General features: G+C 39.4%; 1 protein-coding gene across 1 annotated transcript; it reads left to right on the forward strand.

Moving 5' to 3' along the window:
- The first annotated feature begins 7,724 nt into the window (after window positions 1–7,724).
- On the forward strand, window positions 7,725–13,361 carry LOC113340358 (pectinesterase-like). Its single transcript, XM_026585566.1, has 2 exons — window positions 7,725–8,849; window positions 12,508–13,361. The coding sequence occupies exons 1-2, from the start codon at window positions 7,787–7,789 to the stop codon at window positions 13,197–13,199; spliced, it is 1,755 nt and encodes a 584-aa protein (XP_026441351.1). The 5' UTR covers window positions 7,725–7,786; the 3' UTR covers window positions 13,200–13,361.
- The last annotated feature ends 64 nt before the right edge of the window (window positions 13,362–13,425 follow it).

The raw sequence follows: 13,425 nt of genomic DNA on the forward strand, positions 1-13,425 counted from the left end.
TCATCTAGATAATCTTCTTCCTATCGAGACTGCTCTTCGTCGTCAGAAAGCACATCTAAATGAAGAGAAGGTTAAGGAATACCGCGCTCATCACAGTAGCCGTTGAAGAGAGGGACTAAATAATCCTGGGTATTCTTACGAGCTAGCTTCGCCACCTTTTTGGAAGATTTGATCATATCCTGAATATCATCGTTGAGCCCCTTGACTTCTCCTTGAAGGTCGGAAACCTCTTTGCGAGACTCATCTCTCTCGCGGGAGAGATGGATGACATGATTCTTGTAACGGCACTCGGACTCTGCAAAACAAAATAGAGCATTGTCAAGATCATGAAATATGGCTTAGTTAATGATGTTTCTCGCTTAAAGCTACCTTCCGCCTGATGAAGGGTAATATCTAAAGTTTTTTGGACGTCATTGTACAAATGGTCCAGCTTGGAAATCTTAAGATCTGACACCTCCAATCGAACGCATAGCTCGTGATAGGCATTGTCCCAACATTCACCATGAGGAGATTTTGAGATAACTTGGTTGGATTGGACAACGAGAGCGCCTTTGTCTTCGTGAAGAGTAACGGACTTAACTCGTGAGGAAGATCTGGTGGAACAGGGAGGCTTATTTGGTTGAGCTTCTAGGAATTCCACTTTCCTCTTCAGACAATCCTATTCTTCGTTCAGTCCAGCCGCTTTATTGCGAGACTTGCGAAGATCGACCATAAGTTGGTCTTTCTTCTTTACCACCCATTTATAATCCTCCTCCAGCCGGTTGTAAGCTGACATCGCCGAAGCATGAAGGCCCCTTGATGTGGTAAGGGAGTTACTGAGACACTTCAAGTGAAGCTTGAGGCTTTCATTATCTTCGTGAAGATGAAGGTTTAGCTCCTCATTACGAGCAAAATTAGCATATGAATTTTCCAGTTGGAGATGAAGAGTTTCGATCTTCTCGTTCAGGATCAGATTTTCAGAAATATAACTATCATTTTGAGTCAAGAGGTTCAAGTTCTCGGCACGGATATCCTCAAGATATGAAGACGCTTCAGAGGCATCCATGTGACGTTTCATGCACCGCACTTGATGAAGCACATAAAAAGAAAATAAAGGACTGCAGAAGAAAGTCAGAAAAGGAATTTATCAGAAAAACAACTTACGCGAAAGTTTCTCCACCTTCTTCTCTTATTTATTAGAGTGTTCCTTCTCTTCTTTGATCTCCTTTGCCAACGATGCGACCTTCTCTCGCAACAATTTAGTTTCAATCAAACTGGCCATATGGCGGTTGACTTCCTGAGAATCGACGAAGACGAAGTAAGAAGCCAACCACGAAGAAAATACGAAATAGTACATGAAGGGATGGCGTGAGAATCTCACCAACATCATTAAGGAAGAATACTGTTGAAGAGATAGGACCATGGATGCATCCAAAAGGACGGAGGTATCCAGATAAAGAAAATCATCATCACTAAAAGTATCCAAAGACTAAAGTGCGACAGACTGTAAAGCTGAGCCATCGTTGGCTTTTTGATAAATATCGTGAAGAAACTTCATGTCAGGGTTGGGGTTTCTCTTGGTGTATCGTCTAGGAAGATGTTCGCTTTCCTTTATCACCAACAGAAGTCTTGGCTTGGGGTTTCTCGACACGAGGAGAAGGAACATGATGATCATTGGTTTTCACAGGAGTGGTTGCAGGAATCTGAGAGGATGGGGTATGAGAAGAAGAAGGAGGAACGGAAGTAACCGTAGTAACCTTAACAACAGCTAAGATTTCCAGATCTAAAACCCTGCGGCGCCTTTTGGGCTCGCCAAAAGAAGGAGCAGCAAGAAAATCAGCCTGCAAAGTAAGTAGATTCCAAACGGTCAATGTAAGATAAATATACATGATATAATAAGGAAACTCGAAGAAATACCTTAGGAAGAGGGTGATCTCGTTTCTTCGACCCCTTGGATGAATCGGAGGGGGAATGTTGTGTGGATTCGATAGCACTCTGCGAAAGATAAAGGTAAGAAAAGGAAGGCAGTCAAACACGATTCACGAGTTAAGTAGATAAGATACTTGTTTAGGGTTGGGAAACACAATAGTAAGCCCTGTCTCCTTGTGATCTCTGAGTAGACCGACAGCTGGTAGCTCATATTGCACAAGAAATAATTGAGATGTGAGAACCATTACGTCCAAAGGCAAGACAAGGGGATAAGGAAGAGAGGATACCTCATCAGGAACAGACCAGTACAACTTCCAAGGATTACAGTTTAGAAGATGGCGGTGCTGAGGAAGAGGGCCCTCTCTGGAAACCCTATTCTCGTCGATTCCCGAAATAAAAGGACCTCTCACCACGAGAGGAAACAATGCCCAGTCATCATCCTTCTCAAGCTTGAGAGGACCCACACTTGGAGGGAGATTCTTCGACGAAGAAGATTTGTGAACAAGCTCGATACCCCACTCTTGGTATCTCTTAGTGCTAGTGAATCTCGCAGAATAGCTAGCTGCGAAGGAGTCATCAGTGTAGTCGCGAGGATTGAATTCGCTCGCCGGGAAAGGTATTTGCGAAGCACCCTCGCCGGAGCGAGTAACAAACTCGCCAGAGATACGAAGAACGTTACCAGTAAGTTGGAAATCCCCACATTGAAGCTTACTCAGAATCTCAAGAAAGATGGGGTTGGAAGGGTTGTAAAGAGGGAAAGTGAGCCCCGCCCTCAGTTGACCTAATGAAACTATCATCTTGTCTGAGGACCAAGCATCGGAAAGAACCCACCAGGAGTTCAACTCCATCTCCGGAGTAGCGTGAACAGAAGGAGTCACTGAGGAATCAGCAGCAGGGAGAAGAGACAAACCCTTCTTTTGGAAGTCTGCCTAAAACTCTTCGTAATAAATAATCAAAGAAGGGGGTAATACTTTCTGAGAAGCCATGATAATAAAGAAAGATGAAGGAAGAGTAAGGAGGTCGAAGAAAGTTGAGGCAAAGAGGAGAGCTGTAAGGGTTTGTGCAGAAGGGAAGAGAAAATAAAAACTTGAATAGAAGATGGGAAGAGATATTTAAAATAAAAGAGAATGACCGGAAGAACTGGTTGGGCGGCACGATCGAAGTAGCATGACCGGTAATAGTCGGTTACTAAAATTAAAACATAGGAGAGTAAAACCCGGAGAGTGGAGAACGTGGCGGTTGAAGAATTTCTAGACGGTTCTTATTCCGTTCTCGCGAAATTCGAACGAAATAAGAAAAGGCAAAATGTAGGTACAGAAAATAGACTCACCACGTGTCAACACGAGAAGGCCTCTCGGTCAAAGATCTCAGTCAGTGACTTGTCAAATCAAGTCAGAGAAAGTCATAATTAATGAACCGGCGAAGATACGTGCACGAGATAATAGTGCAAACCACGAGAAAGCTTTGGGAGTATTCGACAAGGTATCACACGAAACAAGTATACAGGCGAAGGAAGATTGTTTGGCCCAAAAGTCATTCGGTGAAGATAATACTTATTGAGCAAGAAATAGGACAGCTGTCCCGACAGGATCACATGGGTATCAGCGAAAGAAGGGGAAAAACTTTATGAAAAATGGGTCGGGCGAAGGATAAAGCAAGACCACGAAACTCCCACGAAGAAAAATGAGCTTTCCAACACTAAGGGTGATATGCGTATAAATAGAGGTCCTTGGGCAACGAATGAAGGATAGAATTTTTGGTAGGGTAGGAAACTTAGCTTAGAGAGTAAGATTAGGGTTTTTCTTTGTGTGTAATCTTGAAATCGAGAGTTCTCATTATATAAATCAATAAAAATTCTTTAATCAAATTGGTATCTAATGTCTTAGATCTCGTTTACTTACTATTTGGGTGTACTACTGATTTTCGGTAGTTACAACTCTTTTAAGTATTAGAGTGCCGCCGGTGTCGGTGCTTTAGTTACCATTTCATGTAAAAAATTATATGTGTAGTGTTCACCAGTGCAATCTAGCCAAGCTAGGCCGTTTGCAGTTTGGAATATCAATTGCAGTCAGGCGCAGTCATGGTTGAGAGCGAGAATGGTCTATAAATCTTCATAGCAAGTTGTACTAAAACGGATTCTATACATTGCAGTGTGTCATCTCATTTGCAGTTTTATGTTTAGAATTTCATCATTCAAATATATAGCTAACCTTGAACAAGTATGGAAAAAGCTCTCATGTTTGATTATTGACAAAAATGGCAACCACGTCAACAAGGGAAAATTTAGTACTAAGAAAATGACATTATAACGAAAAGATAAGAGGCTGCTGTAGGCGCTAGGTCTACTTTAATTTCATGGATCTAATACTGTTAGCTCCAAACATCAATTTGAGGTGGAAGGTTCGGTGCACATGGAGACGCGGAATACATCTCAATTAGCAAAAGAAGAGAAAAATAGATGTTTACATCTCAAGTAGCAAAAGAGAGAAAAACAGATGTTTCTAAACCATTTTTCGCATATTTATCAGAGACAAACTAAACACTTTTTTCACATAATAATCAGAAACAACTGTTGGTTTCTAAAACATTTTCCACATATTAATCAGAGACAACAGTCGGTTCTAATCCGTTATCCACATATTAATCAGAGACAATGCATTAAGTTCCTATACTGATACAAGTTTATCTCATTGTTAACGAAACCAGGTATAGTTCCTCTATACCAACACAAGTGACAAACCAACAGGTACGTCACAGTTGTAGCATCATCGTGAGTTAATATGTGTTAGAAGTTGTCTAGATTTAGCATATTCTAGAAGTCTTATTTATGGGTAGCTACCTGTTTTAGTATGGATTCTTTATTGAGGATGTATTATCTAATTAGGTTAGACATTCCTAGTGGAGGATGGTTTCCCAATTCAGATTAGGAAACAGATTACTTGGAGAACAAGAGGTGTCTACTATAAATAGGTGATCTTAGGAGAGTCTAAGACACAGTTGTGAAGAGTTCTTAAGAGTGGGATAACTAAAGCTAGTTTTCGGTCTCTTTGTAAATTTCTTGTTCTGCGAATAAGGTGAGAGCTGTGAGAGAAGGTGAGAGTCTTCTTTGTAATCATCCGTGTGGTTAATTGAATAGATTGTATTCTTGTCCGTGATTTTTACCCGATTTGGATTTTCCACGTAAATCTGTATCTTGTGTGATTGATTAAGTGTTTTTCATATCTATTGGTGTATTAGTTATTCTTTGTTTACCAGATGAGAAGAGTTAAGGCGTAATTTTATATATAATTTGAGTGGAAATTGCTGGCCTCACATTGAAAGTTAGACCAAAAGCTCGAATTCTAGAGCTCCTGAGCCACGACCAATAAGAATCAAGGATTGACGTAGCAAATTATAATGGATAGGTAAATGAGCGTCGAATCATGCTCTTGGCCCCCGACCAATAAGAATCAAGGATTGACGTAGCACAGTAGAATGGGTGGGTAAATGAGCGTCGAATCATGCTCTTCATGGGCCACGACCAATAAGAATCAAGGATTGACATAGCAAAATAGAATGGATAGGTAAATGAGCGCCGAATCATGCTATTGGCTCCGACCAATAAGAATCAAAGATTGATGTAGCACAATAGAACGAGTGGGTAAATGAGCGTCGAATCATGCTCTTGGCCCCCGACCAATAAGAATCGAGGGATTGACGTAGCAAAAGCTCGTATTCTAGAGCTCCTGGGCCACGACCAATAAGAATCAAGGATTGACGTAGCAAATTATAATGGATAGGTAAATGAGCGCCGAATCATGCTCTTCCTGGGCCACGACCAATAAGAATCAAGGATTGACGTAGCAAAATAGAATGGATAGGTAAATGAGCGCCGAATCATGCTCTTGGCCCCCGACCAATAAGAATCAAGGATTGACGTAGCACAGTAGAATGGGTGGGTAAATGAGCGTCGAATCATGCTCTTCATGGGCCACTACCAATAAGAATCAAGGATTGACATAGCAAAATAGAATGGATAGGTAAATGAGCGCCGAATCATGCTCTTGGCCCCCGACCAATAAGAATCAAAGATTGACGTAGCACAATAGAACGGGTGGGCAAATGAGCGTCGAATCATGCTCTTGGCCCCCGACCAATAAGAATCGAGGGATTGACGTAGCAAAATAGAATGAGTAGGTAAATGAGCGCCGAATCACTTTCAATATACATAACCTATACACTTACATGGATTAATTACCTTTGGGACAACCAATTTGAACCCGTGCAACAGACGGGCGCACATCTATTTACCATTGTATTCGGCGATTTTCCTTTCACGCTACATATAAGGTGATGATTACTCCCACGGATTGTGAGTGCCATTAACAGATACCTAACTGCATAAGGTGATGATTACTCCATAAACCATAAACCATAAACATATACCTAAATTGTAATTTACTTGGAGCTGTTGACCATTCATGCTAATGAATCTGGGAAGCTTTACATAAATATAGTGCTCGATGTGATTAGTGTTTTTTAGTTGATCTGTATAACGGTTACACTCTCGATTTACCCATTGCAGAACAAAAAATATATGTGATGCAGGGAAAGACACCTGTTGGCAGTCACATGGGAGAGGATCAAAAGAGCAACGAAGAAATGCTAACATTTTTCGACATAAGTTAAAACGAAGACGAGGGAGAGGAGACTGATGACAAAACGCCACCGCTGGTTGAAGATAGTGATGGCGAAATTCCGATATTTATCGACCATAGCAATGGTAAAAACGAAGGTGATGAGAGTGATGACGATTTAACTATTTTATAATTTTTATGATAGCAACTTTTAATTTGTTACTGTTGCATTTTTTCCTTGGATTAGAACTCGATAGAAACATTAATTAGATTCCAAACTGATAATCTCTCCAAACCAAGTTGAATCTGTAAAAAAAAGTAATAATTTTCTTTTTTTTATTACGAAAATCTAATCATATCTTGATGAAACTGATAGAAGAGAAAATATTTGTCAATTGGTAACTGAAGATGATTAGTACAATTTCAGAACTGGGAAAAAATTACAAAATTTAAGCAAAATCCCCTAATATAAAAACATTGAATCACTTAATTTATGCATTTATATCATAGTAACAAATTCGGTATGACAGATTTAAACCCGTACAACGCATGGGCTCAACACTAGTTCCTAACAATATGGTGGTCTAGTTAAGTCGTTTTGCATAGTAAAGATGTAAGTTGTTACCTAACAGAACACATGGGGGGCTGCTACATTGACTGTACCTGATTTTCTGCAACTACTTCAGCTGCACGTATATGTAATACGTACAGTGCAGATGTCAGTGTAATAATTCATCATTTTCCAAAGAGAATTTATTAATGATTGGACAAACCTCGGTAGTTGAATGTTCAACAGTACTTCTACCCTAGTACTTGACTCAAATAATCTGTTGCACATTATCTATGACACCAGTCTGTCAGTACTTCTCCGGTGAATGATAAAGTTGTGGATTCAAGGTGAGTAAAAGTTGTCGGTGTCGGTAAAACTAGAAAGATTTGTTTTCTTATTGTTTCGCTTTTACTTTTACTTTTCCTTTTTGCTAGATCTCTTAATTAAAGTCTTTTTCATGGCAGCCCTCGTTTTTCCTTTGCACCATTCACCACTTGGTAATATTTTTTTACAGTACTCTAATGTGATCATTACTATTGAATGTTTGTGTTATTAATAATTCTTGGCTCCACTGTAAATAATCTGTTTGAAAAGTCTTGAAAACGAAAAGCCAACTCTCATCCATTCATCCCTTAATAAAACCCCCTGTATCCCCCTCTTCATCTCCACACAACTCCTTCACTTCTTTATCTCTAGAAGAAGAAGAAAGAAAATGGCAACCATGAAGGAAACCTTTATGGGAATGCCAGCAATGGAAAACAAGGTGCTCTTCCTCATCATCCTCTCCTCATTGCTAACAATAGAAACTGTAACCATTGTCATTGCCGGTGAATCCATGATCACAAACTCAAACACCAGTGTGTACTTATCAACTTCTCATGCTGTTCTTAAATCCTCATGCAGCTCCACTTTATACCCTGAATTATGCTACTCTTCTATTGCAAGCATTTCGGGCGGTGTTGCCGAAAGTTTACAATCAAAAAAAGATGTAATAGAGTTATCTATTAATCTTACATGTGAAGTAGTTTCTCAGAATTATTTCACCATTACCAAGTTGATCAAATATAGAAAAGATCTGTCGCATCGTGAGAAAGAAGCTCTTCATGATTGTTTAGAAATGGTGGACGAAACACTCGACGAACTTCACGAAGCAAGAGATGATCTTAAAGTATACCCAAGCAAGAAAACCCTACAACAACAAGCAAGTGATCTCAAAACACTCGTTAGTGCAGCCATTACTAACCAAGATACTTGCCTCGATGGGTTTTCTTATAACAAAGCTGATAAAATTGTACGTCAGGATTTAATAAAAGGTCAACAACATGTACACAGAATGTGTAGTAATGTTCTAGCTATGATCAAAAACTTAACCGACACCGATATGGAGAACGAGCGGTATGCATCCGGCAGAAAATTGGGAGAAACGGCAGTTGACAAAGCTAGTTTTGAAAGCCAAAGCACAGACGGTTTTCCCGAATGGTTATCAGCAGGTGACCGTCGACTTTTACAGTCCACAACAGTGCTAGCTGATGTTACGGTTGCAGCTGACGGAAGTGGTGATTTTACAACGGTATCGGCCGCGGTTGCAGCTGCACCATTGAAGAGTACTAAGAGGTATATAATTAGGATTAAAGCTGGTGTGTATAGAGAGAATGTCGAAGTTCCAAAAAAGAAGACAAACTTGATGTTCTTAGGAGATGGAAGAAAGAACACTATCATCACCGGAAATAAGAACGTCGTGGATGGAAGCACTACTTTCAAATCTGCTACCGTTGGTAAGTATTCTTAATGCTGATTAAAATTGACCAATTAATAACATAAATTACGTGCAAAAATGTTGTTTCTAGATTAAAAAGAACGCTATTATGAAAAGAAAATAATAATAACATAAATTATGAAGAAAAAAAAATATGCGGTGAGCGTAGATAGAACACGCGACCTTCAAATCTTCAGTCTGACGCTCTGCCAACTGAGATATCCCCGCTTACTTTTAAGATCCATGACATTATTCAGCCTCTTCATTGCGATTGTGGAGAAATTAAGCTAAAAGTTAATTATTAATGATTGTAGCTAATAGCTAGTTGTTGTTGAATAGTAGTTAGGTCGCATCCACTACATGCATATATGGCCTATTTTATCACTATCAACTGTACCCTCGATCAATAGGTGTATCCTGTCCTGTCCTGCGTCTTTCTTTTTATCTATATCTGTCTCCCTGGCTAGCTAGATCTTTATAAATCACAAATTTAAAGGGTAAAGTCCATAAACCAAATTCCCTTTAAGTAGAATTATACAGGCCACTCCTTTATTATATGACTGTCTGGAGCTTTCTAAACCTGGCTTGGTTGGGGTATACCCAAATTAATTGGGGTATACCCAATAAAATAAAATATGGTTATTGTGAAGTAAAACCAAGCCACCCCTTAACCTTGTATTTTCTAAATGGCTAATATGTCCTTGTTTAATTAACACTAAAAATTCTGATTAGGTTAATTAATTGAGTTTAGATTGATTGAATAGATTAAAACTTAGGAATTGAAGTTATGAAATTTTGTTTTTGATTGAACTTTTGTGGGATGATTTTTTATGAGATTTTTTTTTTTTTTTGAGAATATCTCTTGCAACGAAAATGAAGTACACAACCGAAACACTTCTAAATGGTGATTGAAAATCTGTTGTATGAAATCATACACAAAATCAAAGAAAAAATCCACACTTTCAGTTCTGAAAGTATGAAAAGTCGGCAGGGTCGACTAATGAAGATCATGCCGACCATAGTAGGCCGGCAAGGTCGACGATTGAAGAAAGTGCCGACTTAGTGCGGCCGGCAAGGTATACGAATGAAGAAGATTCCGGCTGTAATATTTTTGACACACAGGAGACTGTTATAAATGCGTAGGTAGTCGGCATGGTATTGATTTATTACCCTGCCGGCTTTATGTGGTCGGCACTTATTAACTTTCTTACCCTGTCGGCTAGAATTTAGCCAGCACTGTAGTAATCTTATAACCTTGCCGATTTTGGTTATCCCCAAAAAAAAACTGAATTCTAATAGATGCAATTCACTTTATTCATGCAATTTTGGTCACTACATTGATTGAAACATAAAATACAACTCCTTGTTGACGGAAAAACATCATCATCATGCCCATGAGTCTTTGTATCCAAAAAGAACATTTTCACCATCTCTTGGGGTCCCCCTTGGAAGCTCACCTTTTTTCAGTGTATTCATCAAGTGAGGGGGAGGCATGTGGGAATTAGCTGGTTTAGTGATCACCCTCTTCTTCTTTCCGGTTTCAGTTGAAGTTGAAGCTTCGGTTTGTTGAACAATAGCTAGAGTTTCTTCTTCTTCTTCCACTGCTTCTTCAATAATTTCTTCTTCGATTTCCTTATCTTTATCTCCATTACCATCATCATCATCATCATCCTCATCACCTCCTCCAACATTAGGCATTTCTTGATCACCATTATCATCATCATCATTGTTACCTCCTCCAGCAGCCGGAGTGCTTTCATCAAGATCATCATCATCACCTCTTCTACCAGATGGAATTGATTGGTCTTCATATGGAGTATCGTCTGAATCACTGGGTTCAGATGGTGGTTCAGAATCATTCGGTACACGGGCTTAAGCGTTCCCGGCACAACGTATGCCCCTCAATGTGTTGAAGTCAAGAGTTTTTCACCAACATGAGGAGGTCTTGAAGGAGAGCTAAGAGCTTTCAGAGCTTTTGCAACCTGAACAAGAACGATAAAGAAAACAATACATAAGTCGGCAGGGTCGACAAATATAACCCTGTCGGCTACACAAAAGTCGGAAGGGTCGACTAAATAATGCATGTCGGCTGAAAAGAGGCCGTCAGGGTATTATTCACATAACATGCCGGCTAATAAAAAATATGAGCACAGTAGATACAAGGATTTTCCACAAAACCAGTCGGCAAGGTCCATTAACCATACATTGCCGGCTTACGAACAACCGGCGTGGTTTTATACAAATAACATTCCGACTTTTAAAATTCAAGGCATCAGGAGACACAAAAAAAAAAAAAGCCGGCAAGGTAAAAATATATAACCAACCCGGCTTAAAAGAAAAAACTGACGCCGGCAGGGTCATAGGTTGAATATCTTGCAGACCCTGCTAGTAGCTAGTAGCAGTTACAGATATTAAACAGCCGGCAAGTTCTTTAACCTAATAGCTTGCCGACTAGCACTAAATATGAAATGTCGGCATGATCGATAACATAATACCCTGCCATCCAAATAACTGCAAATTCACAAATTTGATTTTTCTGACCTAATTTGACATGCGAACATGAAATTGAAGTACTAGAGTGAGTTTAAGTAGGCCCTTACTTTCTTAATCGCACCATTTCTTCCGTTTGAGCGGCTTCGATTTCTTCTTCTTCAACCGTTTTTTCTTCACTTTCTTTTGAACCAAACTTGCAATTTTAGGGTTATACTCATTGGGTTTTCGATTAGCTTCTTGTATACGAGTTCCCTTCCGCCGTGGTGGATCCATTGATGAAGATTAATCGGAGTTTTCGAATCGACGATTTTAACGAATTAATCGACGAGTTTCGATGATGGGGGATGGAGGAGCCGGTAATGTGATTGAGGAGGAGAAGAAGAAGAGAAGAAGATAAAATGAAGAGAATGAAAACTAATTTAGGGTAATTAGGATTATAATGCAAAAGGGTAGTTTTGTAACTTATTCATTAGGAGTCCCCCTAAAACCCTTAAAAAGAATCCCTTTAAAATTGGGTATACCCCAATTAATCTGGTTATACCCCGATCAAACCAGGTTTCTAAATGGCTTTTAAAGATTATTTATGCATATGCTTACCCAAATCACTCTATGACCATGATACACTCACAGTCACAGTAGTGCACGTAGAAGTTCTTAAGAGTCAGTGTGTGATCAATATGTATTTCCCTGGATTGACGTTGAAATATGCTGATTTTATTGAAAACTTTTTGCGCACTTTCGAAGAAGAGTGCTAAAAATATTTTGGGTCTCGTACTCTCGTGAACATTTTGTACAAGTACATAAATGTATTTTTCTCTGATGGTGCGTACTTTAACTACATATACCGTTAACAAAGAAGAGACATAAGGTATAAAGGTGCTTGGGACCTTATATTTCGGAATCTTGTGACTGCTAATTGATGCATATGGTTATGTGCTATACTGTCTGCTTAATTGGGAGATGCATTATGATAGTGGAAGAAAAGAGCAATTCCACGATTCATTTATCATGCAGCTAGCTAGAATCTATCTATTCTACCTACCTGTCTGTCTGTACCTATCTATCTATCTATCTATCAATAATTTGTTTAGGCTCGACAAGTTGACACTACCGATCGGGCGTAAATTGCAGATATAGAATTGCTAACTCTAATGATGCTAAACTATTTACCTTTACTACTGCAGCTGTTGTAGGAAATGGGTTTTTGGCCAGGGGCATTACATTTGAAAACACCGCTGGACCAAGTAAACATCAAGCTGTGGCGCTCCGAGTTGGTTCAGATTTATCAGCATTCTACGAATGTGACATGTTAGCGTACCAAGATACACTCTACGTGCATTCTCTTCGTCAGTTCTACATCAACTGTTTAGTAGCCGGGACAGTCGACTTTATATTTGGAAATGGGGCAGTTGTACTCCAAGATTGTGATATCCATGCACGCCGCCCTAATTCAGGACAGAAAAACATGGTTACAGCTCAGGGAAGAACAGATCCGAACCAGAATACCGGAATAGTAATTCAAAAATCAAGAATTGGTGCTACTTCTGATTTACTACCAGTTCAGAGTAGTTTTCCTACTTTCCTTGGTAGACCATGGAAGCAATATTCGAGAACGGTGGTAATGCAAACGACCATATCAAATGTCATTGTTCCTTCTGGGTGGAGTGAATGGGCGGGTACATTTGCTCTAGACACATTGTTCTACGCGGAGTATTTGAATACCGGTCCTGGTGCAGGAACGTCCGGAAGGGTTTCGTGGAAAGGATATAGAACACTTACGAGTGCAAGTGAAGCTACACCATTCACGGTTGCCAACTTTGTTGCCGGAAGTAGTTGGTTGCGTGCAACTGGATTTCCTTTCTCTGTTGATCTCTAAATTGATTGTGCATGAGCGCATGATATGTATGTACGTATGTATATCAATCTCTAAATTGATGGAAGTGAATAAATTATTCAGTTCATTATGTCGTTTTTTATTTGATACAAGTACGATGATCATGTTCTTGTACCAAAATTGACGACTTTATCTTGTTCTTGATTATATTGTCTGCAACGTTTCCTATTTCATCCATCAATCAATAAAAAAAAAAAAAAAAAAAAAA

Source organism: Papaver somniferum, unplaced genomic scaffold (assembly GCF_003573695.1).
Source record: "Papaver somniferum cultivar HN1 unplaced genomic scaffold, ASM357369v1 unplaced-scaffold_21, whole genome shotgun sequence".
Taxonomy (NCBI): Eukaryota; Viridiplantae; Streptophyta; class Magnoliopsida; order Ranunculales; family Papaveraceae; genus Papaver; species Papaver somniferum.

Coding starts and splice junctions, on each gene's coding strand:
- LOC113340358 (XM_026585566.1), top strand. CDS start 7,787: ATGGCAACCATGAAGGAAACCTTTATGGGAATGCCAGCAATGGAAAAC. Junction 8,850..12,507: donor TTTCAAATCTGCTACCGTTG/GTAAGTATTCTT, acceptor TTACTACTGCAG/CTGTTGTAGGAAATGGGTTT.